The 15801-nt window shown below is 46.0% G+C and overlaps 1 protein-coding gene across 1 annotated transcript; it reads right to left on the bottom strand.

The window, feature by feature from the left end:
- Positions 1–463: 463 nt before the first annotated feature.
- CDKN2B (cyclin dependent kinase inhibitor 2B) lies at positions 464–3803 on the bottom strand. Its single transcript, XM_072360073.1, has 2 exons — positions 3450–3803; positions 464–1939 (listed from the first exon to the last, which is right to left on the bottom strand). The coding sequence occupies exons 1-2, from the start codon at positions 3588–3590 to the stop codon at positions 1661–1663; spliced, it is 420 nt and encodes a 139-aa protein (XP_072216174.1). The 5' UTR covers positions 3591–3803; the 3' UTR covers positions 464–1660.
- Positions 3804–15801: the final 11998 nt, after the last annotated feature.

Below are 15801 nucleotides of genomic sequence, written 5' to 3' on the forward strand. Positions count from 1 at the left end.
CTGCTCTTACTGTTCGCCCATAATCCCTAATGGGGATATTCTCACAGCGGAAATATTTTTAAATCGAATTTTGGTGATTGGCGAAAAGGATCCTTTTAACAGGAATCCTGGCCTGACTGAGGTCAGGAAAGCGGCCCATTAGATCCTCACTATTACATAAAGAGAGGGCATCGGGCTGAGCTCCGTCCCGAGCCTCGTTTTGTCCCAATCCCGCCGATCACGCCGCTGTCCCTGCGGGCTCACGGCACCGACACACAGCAGCGTACGGTCGAAGAAGTATCACCTTACGTTGTGTTTCCTTATCAAGTGATTTCTGCACGAACACATGCGTATAATAAACATCTTAGGAATTCCCATACAAAGCAAGCGTTTTGTATTTGTTTTAAATTTAATATGCGCTTCTTGTACAACCATAAATAGCCAACATAGAAAAGCACAAACGTATTGGGTATATAAATAACCGGTAAGCACACATATAGGCTTGATGTACCATCGCAATGCTTTTATACATACAGGCACATACCATGAGCGTTTTGTATCTTCATTATTCCATATGAATTAAATTCATAAACGGCAAAACTTCATATCTACGGAGTGTCGGTTTTCACAGACTAATTATAAAGCGCGAATTGCATGAGATTACTTCATGATAATTATCTTTCCCAATAAATTACACTCAATAGTATATTTATTATCTTTACGAGGTTTATATGAAAGAGGCAGAGACTACGAACGCAAATCGGAATCTCTTCCCCCTCGAACTCTCTCTGGACGCTTTGCGGAGCGCGCAGAGCTGCGACTCGGGGCCGCTGCTGCCCAATCTGCCTCTCCGGCTTCGCGTTCCGTCCTGGATGCGGAAAATCACAAAGCACAAGGGATGCGGAAGCACAATAACCGCTCGGCGAGTTGCTCCTCCAGGAGCGGACCCACTGCAGAGCCAGAACATTTCGGCGTGGTTCTTTCTTTGCCAAACGCTCCGGTTTTGGGCAGCCTGGAGAAATCAGAGACATATGAAAGTCCGAGTTCTATTTTTTAGTCCTGTGATGTTTTCGTTTTGCAGTTATGGTGATTTTCCTTCAGAATACTGTTAAACTAGCAGCGGATCGGAGCAGTTCACCTGCACGTATTCCTTCGGGCGAGGGCGGCATCGGGCTTGCAGAGGCACAAATAGCTGTTTTGTTCTTGCAGGTCCCATGCTTGCTGACGCCGTGAGAAGAGCCTCAGATGCACCACGGGCTCATGTACCAACATGCCGCAGCACCTTGCGTGGTTGGCTTGAGGTGTTTACCAAAACCTTCTTTTCCCTCTGTTCTGATTTTGCAAGGCAAAGTGGTGGGCCCCGCCGTCCCGCTCGGCTCCAAAGCTTCATGGGAAAGCCGCTTCATGCGGATGGAGGGTCTCGGCAGGGGAGTGGGAACCTTCGGACTGAGGCTTAGAAGAAAGTTCGGACACAAGGTGAAGGGAGCAATTCCTTCATCTCTTCACAGTGTTTGGACACCCTTGCGAAAGGAGAAGGGCGGGGCGGATGGGGTGGTGGTGCGGTGTTCAAACGCAGGGCAGCGATCAGACTCGTGCAAAGAGCAGCGTGCTAAAAATCCACACATCCCTCTAATCCGTGCTGCGTCCCGGTGGGAGCTCGGTCCGGACTCCGGTCAGTGAATCAGGGGAGGGGCGCTCTCGGCAGCGCCGGCAGCCGCCGCAGGTAGCAGCCGATCGGGCCGTGCGGACCCCCGGCCGCCACGTCGAGGGGGAGGCGGCCGCGGCCGTCGGGCAGGTCGAGGCGCGCCCCGGCGCGGTGCAGCGCCTCCAGAGTGTCCAGGAAGCCGGCGCGGGCCGCGTCGTGTGCGGGGCGGCAGCCGGTGCGCGGGTCGGGGCGGTTGGGGTCGGCGCCGCGCTGCAGCAGCAGCTCGGCCACTCGCGGGCTGCCCAGCATCATCACCTGCGGGGGGACGGAGGAACACAGCGTCAGCCTCGGGCTCTCCGCTCCGGCCTCCCAGCAGTGCGGAGGAGGCGGGGAGGCCGTCGGGGAGGCCGCCAAGGAGCCCCGGAGGCTCTTCGGAGAACGGGGCCCGGCGGTAAGCGCAGCGCGGCCGCGGAGATCGGGGCAGCAGCGCGGTCGAGGACAGAGGGAGATCTCTCCCTTCCCACCTTCCCACCGCCCACCCCCACGAAAACTCGGGAGGTCCCGAGTCGTGATGGCCACCGCAAAACCGCGCCTGCAGAGCGAGGCCGTGGGTCGGCTGCTCCTCGGGAAGCTTTTCAGATAAGGCTGGGGTGAGCAGGGAAGCGACGCTGCCTATAACCTCTCTCCCACGCTGTTCGGTCCCGTGTCCGGGCACAGCGGAGCGCCAGGGTGCCTCCGAGAGCACTGTCGGTGTCTGAACCGCCTTTCTCCCAGCGCTACGCGTTCAGCTCGCATGGCAAATCTGTGCTGCACAGAGGTGCCAAAAAAACATGTCGGAGGGCGGTCTCAGATCCGTGTCTCTGAAGAAATGCAGCACCGACATTTTGTAGGAGAGAGTTTTGCAGGCAGTGCCAGCGTGTCTTAAATACAGCTTTTCAGATTGCCCAAGTTTCGTTTTATTTTGAAAATTTAAGAGGAAGCTGTCTAGAACGACCTGAGAAATTAAGCCGGCTTTATAAATATAGTTTCTGCTATCCCTGCGGGCGCTTTTTATGCATTCACAGCACTACAATTCAGCTCCTCGAACACTGATGACTGTGTCTCCTGGGCTGCCAGGCAGGGCTGTGCACTGGTTGGTTCTGCTTCAAGGAATCTTTGAACAGATCTCAAAAAACACTGATTTTTTTCTTTTTTTAAATTTTTTTCCCTGAATATATCACAATAAACACCGTATTATTATTATTATTAAAAAAAAAAGAAAAAATTGTAAGTGTAGTAGTAGTAAAGTATAGCAGACAGATGCTATAGTAAATGCTAAAGTAAAGCAGAAGATGCCGATTTGATGGAGAACCCTGAATATATCACGATAACCACCGTACTATTATTATTACTATTATTATTATTATTATTTTGTAAAAAGATAAAAGAAACAGTAAGTGTAGCAGTAGTGAAGTGTAGCAGGCAGTAAAGCAGAAGATACTCTGGGGGTAAATCTCTCTGTAAAGAAGACTCGTTACTCGTTATTGCACATTTAATGCGAGATGAGCATTAAAGCTCTCGGTTTTGATCACCCTATGGTCGATAATAATGAGATCCAGTGTTGCTGAAACTAAAACCTCTTTCTTGCGGCGGTTGAAGACTTTCCCCTTTGCACTAAGCTGACAGGAACCGTGGTGCCGCTCTGGCTCCAGCACAGCTGTCGAGGGTGCGGCCGACGCCGGCACTCAGTCCCCGGGCTGTCTCCGCGCTCGCAGAAGAGCCACTGCCTGGGAGGCGGCCCTCACTCCCGGTCCTCGGGTACGGAGGGCCTCTCCGTCCTCCCTACCTGGATGGGGGTCCGGCCGAAGGAGTTGACAGCGTTGGGGTCGGCCTCTCCGTCCAGTAGCTCCCGCACCCTCTGCAGATCGCCGCGGGCGGCGGCATTTGCTAGCTCATCCGCAGCCGTGCGGGCCGCTCTCTGTGCCATGCCCGGCCCGGCCCGGCCTCGTGTCTGTGGGCAGCGGGGCCCCTCTCGCTGCCCGCTGCTGCCGACCCGCGGGGGAAGCCCAGCCCATGGGAGCTCGCGTCTCCGCTGCTCCACGCCCGCACCCCCAGCAGCTCTCGGGCGGTGCGATCCGGCCTCGGAGCAGCAGGACTGCTGCCGTCGCCGGAGCTACCTCCACCTGCGGGGCCACGGCTGTGCCCGAGCCACCCGCCGCTTCTTTTCTCCCCGCAGTTGGTACCGCTCCGCCCGGGCCCGCCCCGGCCGTGCCCACTCCGGTCCGGCCCAGCCGGCTCCGCCTCGCTGATATCAGCGTCACCGCGGCTGCCCCGACGGGGAAGGCGGCCATGGGGCGGCGCGGCGGCGCGGTCACTGCTCCCCGCGGCCGGGGCGGACGGGCGAATATCGAGTTCCTTGTCGCGGATCTCTTTTTCTTTCTTTCTTTCTTTTTATTTTTTATTTTTTTTTTTTTTTTCCCCCTTTCCCTGTTCCTTGTTTTTTCCCGTTTCTTGCCTTAAGGCGGTGCCTCTTAACACGTGCATCACCTCCCCGGGCGCCCATCAGTACCAGAGTCTCGGCGCTGCTTCTACTCACAAACTGCAAATTCTTCCGAGCTTTGCTCAGTGCAGCGATACAGAGCTGCCGTCAGGAGCGAGATGAGACTCCGACGTCCATCTTCCTTCCAAACCAACAAAGCAAGCAAACAACCGAACAAGAAAAACAAAAAAACAAAACAAGAACCCCAAAACACAAAAGCCAAACCAAACAAAAGCAAAAACCAACAAATAGTTCCCTCAAAACAGGTGAATCCCCCTCTAAGCGAAGCCCGCGGGGCTCACCCCGGCTCTCTTTAGCGCCGGGCTCCGAGCCCGTCCCGCTGTCCGGGGGGCGGCAGGACCACGGACAGCTCCAGAGGTCCGACCGGCGGACACGCGGCCGGCGGGGCCGAACGGATCAGCGCAGCGCCGCGACTCGGTTTGTGTCCCGTGGGTGACGGTGTAACGCCAAAAGAGGCGTGTGTTGGCTTTACGAAGGGAAATGAAGACTTCTTGGGACTTGCGGTGTAGAAATGTTCAGTGGAAAGAAAAGTTAGAGGGAGGAGCCCTCGCTTCTATCACGACAAAGGGTCATGGGAGTGACCTGCTTCCTGTCACGGATATGCATGACTTGTCAGATATGTAGAAACTCCAAGATCGTTCTCTCTGGGAAGTCTGCAATCATGCTTACACTCCGAATCTGCATTCTACATTCTTCTACTACTGCAGTCACACCGGCCATTTGTTGACCTGCATCTTTACTTGAAATGACCACTACACACCACCAAAGCAATTAAATTACTTTCTTGGCCTACTAGCTTCAAGAGATGTAGCTACACTATAAAGAAAGTTCTCAGTTTCCTGTACCAGATGGCATAATTGGTTTCCACCAATAAAAAACAGAAGAAAGCTAACTGGAACGGGCAATGAAAACTGTGTATGTGAAGTAATGTTTGTTTATGGTGTGAATAGCAAGTTACTGTAACTGAAAGCTTAATGGAAAACTCTATTTCTGCAGTCCCATTATTGCTCTATGTTCAGACTTATAGTAGTGAGTTAAGTTCTACTTGTGATAAAGATCTTCTTGATAGAAATAACTGCCATTAAATAATTGAGCACTCCCACACAACTAACTGATTTCTGGATGCACTATTTTAATCTTTCCCTAGTAGTGAATGTGCTATTTGAGTGCTGTGTGTCATAAAATAAGAAAATAAAGATATTTCAGACATCTCAAGTAAAAAGAAAATCACCACCAACAAAAACCAACCAACCAACCAACCACCACTAACAAAAAAACCCAAGAAATAAAAGGAAGAATTACCTACATATCACATCACAGTGGCAGCTCTCAAGTAGCAAAAAGTATATCTTAAGTCTTAAAAAGACAACCAACTAATTTTAACAACAGATGGAATGAGCAGTGCTATTACTGAATTGATTAAGTAGAAATGGGGCACCGATTTAAATCTTGTGTATCACCTTTGTACTATTATTTGTACATTTGTTATGGAAAAAGCTTTTTTGATAGCGCTTTGCTGCCAGCTATATACCCATAAAGTAATGAAAAAGTCAGTGTCTAATAGAACTGTGTAAATACTTCATGTGTTAATGTTTTTTTTTTTTTTTTTTCTTTTTTCCCTCTTTTCCCCCCCTTCCTCCTTCCTTTCTTCCCTCCTTCTCTCCTTCCTTCCCTCCTTTCTTCCTTCCTTCCTCTCTTTCTTCCTTTCTCTCTTTCTCCTCTTTTTCTCTCTTTCTTTCTCTATTTCACTTTCCCTTTCCCTTTCTCCCTCCCTCTCCCACTCCCCATCCCTTTCCTTTTCTCTCACTCTTCCTCCCTTCTTTCATCCCTCTCTTCCTTGTGACACCAGAGGCTCCCAGTAGGGTCATTCTCCTCAGCTTCAGTATAGAGCACATTTTTGTATCTTGTCCTGCTCAGACTGGCTCAAGGGCTACAGCATTTGCCATCTCCTGTTTAATTTATTCAAAGGCTGTTGCTGCTCAGGGCCCCATGTGAAATCATTCTTCTTCCGATCACTTGACAGAGAGGGTTTATAATCAGACTGTAATCTGGAATACACATTCTTCAGAAACCCATAACACCTTAGTAAGCTTGTGTTTCCTTTTTACTAGTTGGTGGAGGCATAGCAGTTATTTTTACTGATCACATCTGTGAGAATCTGGTGATGTCCACCTTGACAAATTGTTCCTAAGAATGGGATCTCCTGTGCAGGTCCCTTGACCTTACTTTGCTTTGTAGCAAAACTAACTTTTAAAAGGATTTGAATTATTTTCTTCCCTTTCTCAAAAACTTCTGCTGTGTTGCCCCATACAGTGTTGCCATGTATTGCAAGTGTCCAGGAGCTTCCCCCTATTCCCAGTGCAGCGTAGATCAGCCCACGACAAACACTAAGACTGTGTTTCCACCTCTGAGGCAGTCAATTCCAGGTGTACTGGATGCCTCTTCAAGTAAAAGCAAACTGTGGCCTGCACTCTGCTGCCAGAGGGAGTGAGAAAAGCACATAAGTGATGCCAGTTGTGGCATACCAGATGGCTGCCTTTAATGACCAGTTCATACTGAAGTTCTAGCACATCTGGTGCAGCAATGATTAGAGGTGACGTGACTTCATGATAGTTCACCTTTAGACTCCACTCCCCATTGGACTTCTCCACTGGCCATATGGGACTATTGAAGGGTGAGCGAGTCTTGCTCACTTGGTTCTCCAATTGGTGACTCAGCTGGAGAAAGGAAATTAGGGAATCCTGTTTTGACACTCCCACTGGTGCACTGCTGTAGTAGCAACTTAACATCTGCCGTTCTTCTACTCTTAGCATGCCTACAACAGAAGGGTCCTCTGAAAGATCAGGCAAAGTAGACAGCCGCTTAATATCCTCCATCTCCAAGGCAGCTGTACCAAAATCCCACTGATGTCCTTTGGGGTCCTTGAAATATCCTCTCCTGAGATAATCTATATCAGGAGCCTCTGGATCAGCTTTTGCCACTCATTTCCTGTTAGGCTTACTTTGGCCTCCAGTACATTTATGTCTTGGGATCCTTTTGTCAGTCCAGAAATATAGGTGGATTTTTCCCCTTCATAACTTGATGGCACTAGAGTACACCATGTATTGGTGTCCAACACAACCTTATATTTCCTTGGTTCAGATGTACCAGACCAACACAGTCCAATAAACCCAATTACCTCTTTCCTCCAACTGTATGGAGACAGTGTCCCTCTGGTTGTGGTTATCGTATTCATTACTTTTCTCTTGTGCATGAGAGCCAGAAGGCTCAATGTCAGCTTCAGAGATAAGATCAGACCATCTTCTCTCTGCCATCTTCCCTCTGCCACTAGAAACTGCAGCCATTACTTTTTCTGGAAGGACCCTCCCTTGTGTTTGTTTTCCCTTGCAATTCATGTACTCATGCCAGTAGGATTGAGATGGCTTTTCCACTCCACTTCCTCATACTGTTTCTGTTGTCATGCAGCTAAAAGCACAGGATGGTACACAGTGTGTACACACTATATCCACAATCCTGGGCAAAGAGACACTGCTAATGGACAAAATATTGGTCTGTACAGGTGGAAGAGCCATTAAATCAGTTTCTTTTTCTTTGAGCCATTGAGCCAGTTTCTCCACAGCTGAGACACAGGCCTAGAGGGAGGAAGAGAGACTATCATATTGTTGAAGTAGGCTAGCCACATCATCTACTACTGGCATTTTATTACCTTTCCAGTTCATTTCTGCCAGTGTGCTGGCATACAATGGTGGTGCCTCTCTGCAACACAGGTCATGTACATACCATGCCATCTGAATCTTGGGATCTGGCATTACTGTCCAAGTTAATTCCACACATTGCCTCTACCACAGCTAGTTCCCTCAAGTACTGGATAACTTTCTCCACGATAGTCCAGTTTCCTAGGTTAAATGACAGCTATTTCTTGAAGGGATATCTTTCCCTCGTGGCTGTCAAGAGTTGCCACCACAGGGTGAAAGACTGCGTCCCTTTTCCAATTGCTTTGTCAATGTCACTTTCCCTAGGAAGAGATCCCAGCACGTTGGCTCCATTGCCTGCTCAGTCCAGGTTCCAGACCCCACCATCCCAGCAGTGGAGCAGCCAGGTGGCAATGCACTCACCTGGCAAAGAGCTGTAATCTTTTCACAAATCTCACAGTTCGTTCAATATTAGGAGATGAATAGTTTCCGTCTCTTCCTCTTGCTTTTGTGATGGCTCTGCTTCCTTTTCTCCTCCATATCTTCTCCTAGCTAAACTTCATAAATTTCATGGACACTATTTTTCATCTTGCTTATAGGGACAACTGATACTGGTACCAACCAATTCTGTAATTGAACTTTGTCATAGGGATTGGAGTTACCACAAGACTGGTTGTGAGGCTCATGGCACCCACAGGGCCCATCAGAATGCTCAGAGTAACTGCAGGGTCTGTCAAAAAAGGTCAGAGCAATGGCTCTGACACATTGCAGGGGCGAGAGCAGTCACAGGGTCTGTTGCAAGGGTTGGAGCAGTAGCAGAGCTCATCACAGGAGCTGGAGCAGCTGCAGAAATCATTGCAAGAGTCAGAGCAACCACAGGACCCACTGCAGGAGATGGAACAACCACAAGGCATGTTGCAGGGGTTGGAGAAACAACAGGGCTTCTGTCGCAGGAGGTGGAGCAAATGCAGAGGATAACAGGACTAGTTGGATGTAACGTACTGGATTCTGAAAACAAAATAAAATCATACAAATAAAGTGAATCATTGAAAAGGTCTAAAATTCCTCCAGCCGCCTCCAGATACATCAGCTGTTCACAGGACAGCTCTCCTACTTACTGCATCTCACTGTAAGTATCCACCAGCAAACAGACCAGAAGAGAAAAACATGGGCTTCAGATTTCTTCCAAGTGGAGTTAAAAGTGCTATTGCAGGTTTTATCATGTCTCTTTTTAGTATTATTGACAATATTTTAGAACTGGGCTCTTTCTTTTTCTTTTCTTTTCTTTTTTCTTTTCTTTTTATTTTTAATTTCTTTTTTCCCCTGATCATCTTCTTGCACTATTTCAAGCAATGTGAACACAAGCACTAAAAAATGTTGCTTAGACATACAACCACCAATTTTATGTCTGCTTAACTATGCTTGTGATGAGTTCTCTGTATGCACTGTTATTCTTACTGAAGATAATAAGCTTTACAGGCTCACTGAAGACCTTAAAACTTGCCCCACGTCTGGTTGCTGGCACTGGATGTGATGCTTGCTTTCTTGTGGGTCTCCAGTGAAGCTTCCTCCCAGAACAGCTGCATCAGTGGTAGAGGAAGCATTCTATCTAGAAACAGATCAATGTCTTCCTTACATCAGAGAGCAGTGGGCACATGCAAATGCTAACAGACTATCTCCTTGAAAGCTATCCCTGCTTTTGTTATTTGAGATTAATTCTGGTTCACCAGAAGCAGTTTCCTGAACTATAGATGGTCCAGTAAGTGTACTCTCCTTTTTCTTGCTTTGTCTTCTCTTCCACTTGTCTTTCAAGCCTCCTTTGCATCGGCTGAAGTGCAGAAATTTGGAAATCCAGCAGCCATCTTAAGGTTTGATTAAAAAAAAAATGATGGTTTTGTTGGCTTAAGCATAGATTTCCATGCTGCAGGAGGATGACAGAGGAGAGGAAACAGCATAATAGGGAATTCTACCTTCTGTCCTTTTATATGCATATACATACCTTTTTTCTCTCTCAGCACACTTTTTGAATGTGTGTATTATAGCTCCAGGGTTTGCTGCTGAAACTAACAATTGACAGAGTGAAGAGGACAGCAAAGCACTGGGACTGTTCACCCAGAGATGTGGAAGCCCCTTCCCTGCAGACATTCAGAGTTAGACAGAATCAGGCTCTGAGCAACCTGATCTGGCTGTAGATGAGTTTGTTTCTGTCATTCAAACTTGGGGACATTTCTTCTACTTCTTTTTTTCCCCCCACAGTAGTAAACCATGTTAAATTTGTATCATGCAGTATTTTCCTACAGAAGCTATGATAAAATGATACAGAATAATAATGCTGGTTTTCTACAGGTTAGAGAAGTGGGTTAAGTAATCTTATTGTGGAAAAGACATGGTGATGTTGGAAATCCAACCATTTGGGTGGCAGTAGACTTCATACTGCCTGCAGTCTTAAGGTACTCTTTTAGAAGTAGTTACTTGAATAGCCCCATTCCCCATGCTATTAAATTACAGTATGTCTCTTAATGTATCATTTACCTTTGGTCAGATGCAATGGTCACTCTGTAGGTCTTCTGTCCTTCAATAACCTTCATCACCCTGATGCTGCTTTTTCTACCTTTAAACCACAGCTATGTTCAATGTGAGGAAAAGACTACAGGTGTGGTACTCTGCACAGGTGTGTATGCTTTGTTCTGTGAATCAAAGCAGCACAGGATGACTTGTGATGCTGAGCAACTGCCCAATGTCATGCTGCTTTGGTGCAGGGACAGATCATGGTTCTCCTACTGCAACTGCTGTGCATGGACTGGGTGTGCAGCTCTTTTGTGCCTGCTGGTGCAGCAATGCCAGCTGCCATTGGTGATATGAATTATCACATGCTGCTCTGTTTCTTTTGTGGGTGGCCCATGGTGGCTGCTATCGAGCACACGTGTTTGTTTTTGAGTTACATATTCACGAAGGAGGCAATTACCTTGGAAACACAAGTGTTCCACGTTCTGTTGCTGCTGAAATGGCACTGGGCCCACCTGTCACGGCACCAAAGTAATATTCCTATAGACACAGATACTTCTAAACACTTTGCAGTCCTTCATAAAATGTTATGTTTCTACCTCAAGGCTTTGTGTAGGTGTGGAGTGCAATTGGGAATACCTGCTTCAATTAGAGAATTTAATTTTTCAAAGAAAAATCATCAAAATTTATTTGCAATAATATAAAACTCAGACTGCTGCTTTTTTCCTTGCAGTTACTGACTGCTACTGCATTCAATGCATCTTCCAGACTGCGTGCAATGTTCTAATGATCATTAGTACATATTAATTCAGCACATCTGGTCATCACATGCTTACTTACTATTAGCTGAATCACTGACGGTGCTTAGAGTTGACAGCAATGAAGAGCACTACCGCTCTAGATGCCATATAAATAAGTATTTTCCTAACAGCTGTAACACAGCTCTCTGCATATCTGTTTTTCCCTCTTCCCCTCAAAAAATTTGATCGGCTTGTATTATGGGTGCATGGTGAGCTCCCATCCAGCAGCAGACTTTTCTTCTCTTTCCCCCGTAATAATTGCAGCTGTTTGGAAGCTGCCATCTCAGAGACGGGCGCGGATTTCGGGAGAGCCGTGTGTGCCACCTAGAGGAAGCCTGACATATTGGCTGAGCACTGCACGCCTACAGAAGGCCGGGAGCAACCATTAGCCGGCAGTTAGCAAATGTCCTCAGCCAGCTGCAGAAAATGGCGTGCCGCGATGTGCCTTTGTGTCCGCAAGGATCTCGCACAGCGCTGGAAGAGAGGATAAAAGCACTGTACTCCTTCCTATTCCGAGGATAGAGATAATGCTTCTGTGTGCATGTTTTGTGGGTCTGTGATTTATTAGTACAACTGATGTAGTAAGGTATGGAAAGAAATAGTTTGTGCCTCTGTTTTTCAGAGCGTATGTATTTGGACACTTCTGGCATGCACCAGCTTTAGATGCACAAGCAGTATTTTCTGGAGGCCATCTGTTCAGGAGTAGGCCACACACAAAGGAGGGGCAGGGAATGAGAGTGGTTGTGGTGAGGCAGTGGGAAAGAGGAGAAAACAGAGCAAAAAGCAGTGTGCATACAGAGCAAGACAGCACTTAGAAATGAACAGAAGAGGCCAGGATAAAAGAGCAATAAAAGTAAATAAATGTAAAAGTTAGTTGTCTTTCACCCTTGCAGCCCTGCTGGTCTCAGGTAGACCAGCTTCCCTTAGAGAAAATGGCTGTGACCCACGTAGCTCATGTCCTTCCTTTTAATATGACTAATTTAATTAAGACACACAACAACTTGTGGCCCAAGGTCACAGACAGACTGATGCTCTTTTCCAGTTATCTGCATTTTGATAGGAAGACCTTGCTTGCAGAGAATGACCTCTGGACGGTTTGGGACCAATAATGAGCACATTTATCTTGGCCTCTTGAATTTCAGTTTGCAGTGCTCGTTTCTACCACACCCAGCTCTTTGTGAAGCTGGAAATGTTGGGGTGCCAATTACAGCTGCCCAGTTCAATGTAAGCATTATTAGTCAGACTTCTAGCAGCTTGGAAGCAAGAGGTGGAGTCATAGCCTCCCTCCCCATCCCTTGTCTCCTGCAGCGCAGCAGAAAATCTGGGCCTCAGATGTGGATTCCCATTTCATTTACTATAGTGCTGATACTGAGATCCTAATGAAAGTCTGTTTGCACCAGGGGAGATTCAGGTTGGATGCTGAGAAGTCCTTTTCTGAAGGAATGTTCAGGTTCTGGAACTTGGGGGTGTTCAAGTAACATTTAGGTGTTGTAGTGAGGGGCATGGCTTGGTGGGAAATATTGGAGATAGGTGGGTGGATGCACTGTATGGCCTTAGAGATCTTTTCCAACCTTGATGATTCTAGGATTCCAAGAAGGTGCTGATGCTACTGATATAGTTCTACTTACTAGTATCATTAAAGGTATCATTAAACAAATATAACATCATGGAAATATCACTGCATCAGGCAGAAGATTTATGTGCAAAAACTTTAAAAATGGATAATGTCACCCAAATCATCAAAGCTGTGAAGTTCATAAAGTCCAAGGGACCGAATCTGCACCAGCTCTCGTTCCTTAAAAGTACAGATGCTGATTATGGGGTCATCATTTGCTGTTCTGAAGGAAGGTGTTAAAGGGGTAAAATGCTAAAAAAACTTTATGATTTGCGAAGTGATATCAAGTCCTTTATGGAATCAGTGGTAAAAACTGCTAGAATGTGAAGACTGAAAATGGCTCACAGATTTAGCATTCTGAGTAGATTGACAGCTCATTTGCAGGAGTTAAACATGCGTCTTCAAGGTGAAAATGACTCCATCTGTGCTACATTTCAGACAGTAACATTGATTGAAATGAAACTTAAATTATGGCAAGCTCAAGTTATGACAAATAATTCCATGCATTTTGATACACTGGCTGAACTCAATCCTGTGAACACTGAAAAGGATGCGGCTGTGCTTTCCATTTTGATAAACAAATTTGAAAATAGGTTTTATCATCATTTTTGGTATATTTGTGACTCCAGTTTCAGTTGGCATAAATACATTACTTGCAGATTTTCACATGGTATGTATAAAGTTGCAGCCAGACCCGGAACTCAAAGAGAAATTTCATCATGTCTCTTTACCAGGCTTTCATAACCTCCCTCTTAGCAGAGGAAAACATCCTTTTCTTTACAGTCACACCTTATCCACGTCATCACTTTTTGGCAGTACGTACATTTGTGAACAGTATTTGTCAAGGAGGAAGTACATGAAGAATAATATTTCATCCAGAATCTCTGACAAACACCTTGAGAGCTCACTAAGAATGGCAGCCGCTGCCACTGAACCAGCCTGATGCATTGGTTTCACAAAAACATGATCCAACATCTCTTCTGTTTTATGTTCTTGTGGCACTCGGATTTTTATGTTTCAATTGAAAAATACAGATAAAAGTAAACTTTGCTACTTAAATACATTAAATTTACAATGTATTTTATATGTGGCCCAAGGCAATTCCTGTTGGCTCAATGTGACACAGGCAAGCCATAAACTTGGACAACAATGACATAGGGCCTACACTAGCAAGGAGATAATTCTGCATGGCAATGGTCTTGTGCACCAAGGTTTTATTTGCAAGAACCCTCAGCAGTTTGCATACATGAATCTTCAAGCTCTGCTGCAAAGTAGAATTCAGCACTGCAGTCACTGCTTGGCAGGGTCAGGCCCTGGGTTTCAGACTTACTTTAATGAATTGACCTCATTAACTGGCAGTCCTGTCCCTGTTCAAGCTGGAGAAGCATAGAGGAAGTGAAGTCTTGCTAGGTTTATCTCTGCTGAGAACTTGCTCCTTGGAGACATGTAATATCCAAAGAGCTGAAGCAGAGCTGCAGTGCTCCATGATTACTGCTGCAAAATGTAGCTCTCTGCTGAAAGGCCAGCAAGTCACATTTGGTGACTTTCCCCCCAGTTTCATTGCTTCAGGTTTTTGAAGCCTCATAAGCAGATGTCTAAATAGAAGCTGCAGTGACTCAGCAGCTTTAAAGTACTAACAGTTTTCCTTGCAGCTCCTTGCTGTGTTGCTTACTGAATAGTATGGGATGACATCTAACAAACAACACACTGTGCCTGCGTTTTGGAACCTTTCACAGTTTCTCTGACATGACTAATATCAGGGGGCGTCTAACCAGAGTGTATCTGAAATAGCTTTTGGTGACGTCATTTGGTGACATCAGTCTCACCCACAAGGGGACTCTATGCCATCTGTCAAGTGTTGGACATGACGGGATCTCCAAGAGTTTGCTGCAAGCTGAGGAATGTCAGTGAGTAGGAAGAACTTTAGCTGTAGGAGCATGGAGAGCAGCTGGCAAAGGTGCAGCTGCAGGGGACAACTTATGGCTTGTCTCCTGTTCTGTGGTGTTGTCTTACTCTGAGGCAAATGTTGGAAAATGTGAAAAGATCTTAGTGAAGAGGAGAATGTTTTTGATATGGGACAGTTCATTTCATTACTGTCAAGCATACTTATGGGGAACAGCATGAAATTTTGCAGTCTAGATAAGTGCTCACTAGAAGCTGTGGTAGGAGTTTGTTTTATTCTGTGCTGATAATAGAGACAAAGCTCATCAGAGAGGCAATCTGGCATAGCTTTTGTTCAGGAGATATTATTCTGTGTTTTTATTATTATTATTGGTAGGAGGTCTAAGAAATTATGCTACAGTTGGTTCCAGGAAACTGACTTTAGACAAGCAAGATGAGTGGGACTCTTCATGGCTTTTAAACAAGTAACAGCTCCCCTTTAGAATACCCAATAGGTGACATTTTAAAAAAGACCCAAAGAAAAACACCTTAAGAGACCAGTGGTGTTAAGCAGTTGGAATCCATATAGATGTTCTCACCTGGGTTTCTATTAGGAAGAATCTGCTGCACACCAGCACAAGATAAAATATGAAAACATATGTTTTCTTAACCCTGGTTGGTCTTCTCCAGCAACACAGAGTGTTTTAAAAATGATTAAGATTTTTTTTAAAGAATGTGTTGTTCATCAAATACCAAACTTAATACAGTGCACAGTGGATCTGTAAACTGTGACTAAAGGCAAAACATTTTTTAAATGCCTCTGATAATGAAAAGATTTATTGTAAAATATGCTGTAAGTGGCTTGAACAGGGCACCTATTGTGTGTGCACAAAATAGCTTTATTCAGCAGTCATTCCAGCATTTGGCCCTTGGTGTGGTTCAGATGAAGGAAGAGCAAAGGATTTGACAGCAGGGGAGCTGGAATCCGTAACAAACACCTTTTTAATTTAGTGCAATAACAGCGATGTGATTTGAAATGGAAATGCTGAATTTGGTTATTCTTTTTTTTCCCCTGAGTTCCCAGAGCTACCACCACATGTGCTGATATTCACATAAAAACGACTTTAGTGTGCATGGTGCTGTGG

Source organism: Excalfactoria chinensis, chromosome Z (assembly GCF_039878825.1).
Source record: "Excalfactoria chinensis isolate bCotChi1 chromosome Z, bCotChi1.hap2, whole genome shotgun sequence".
Taxonomy (NCBI): Eukaryota; Metazoa; Chordata; class Aves; order Galliformes; family Phasianidae; genus Excalfactoria; species Excalfactoria chinensis.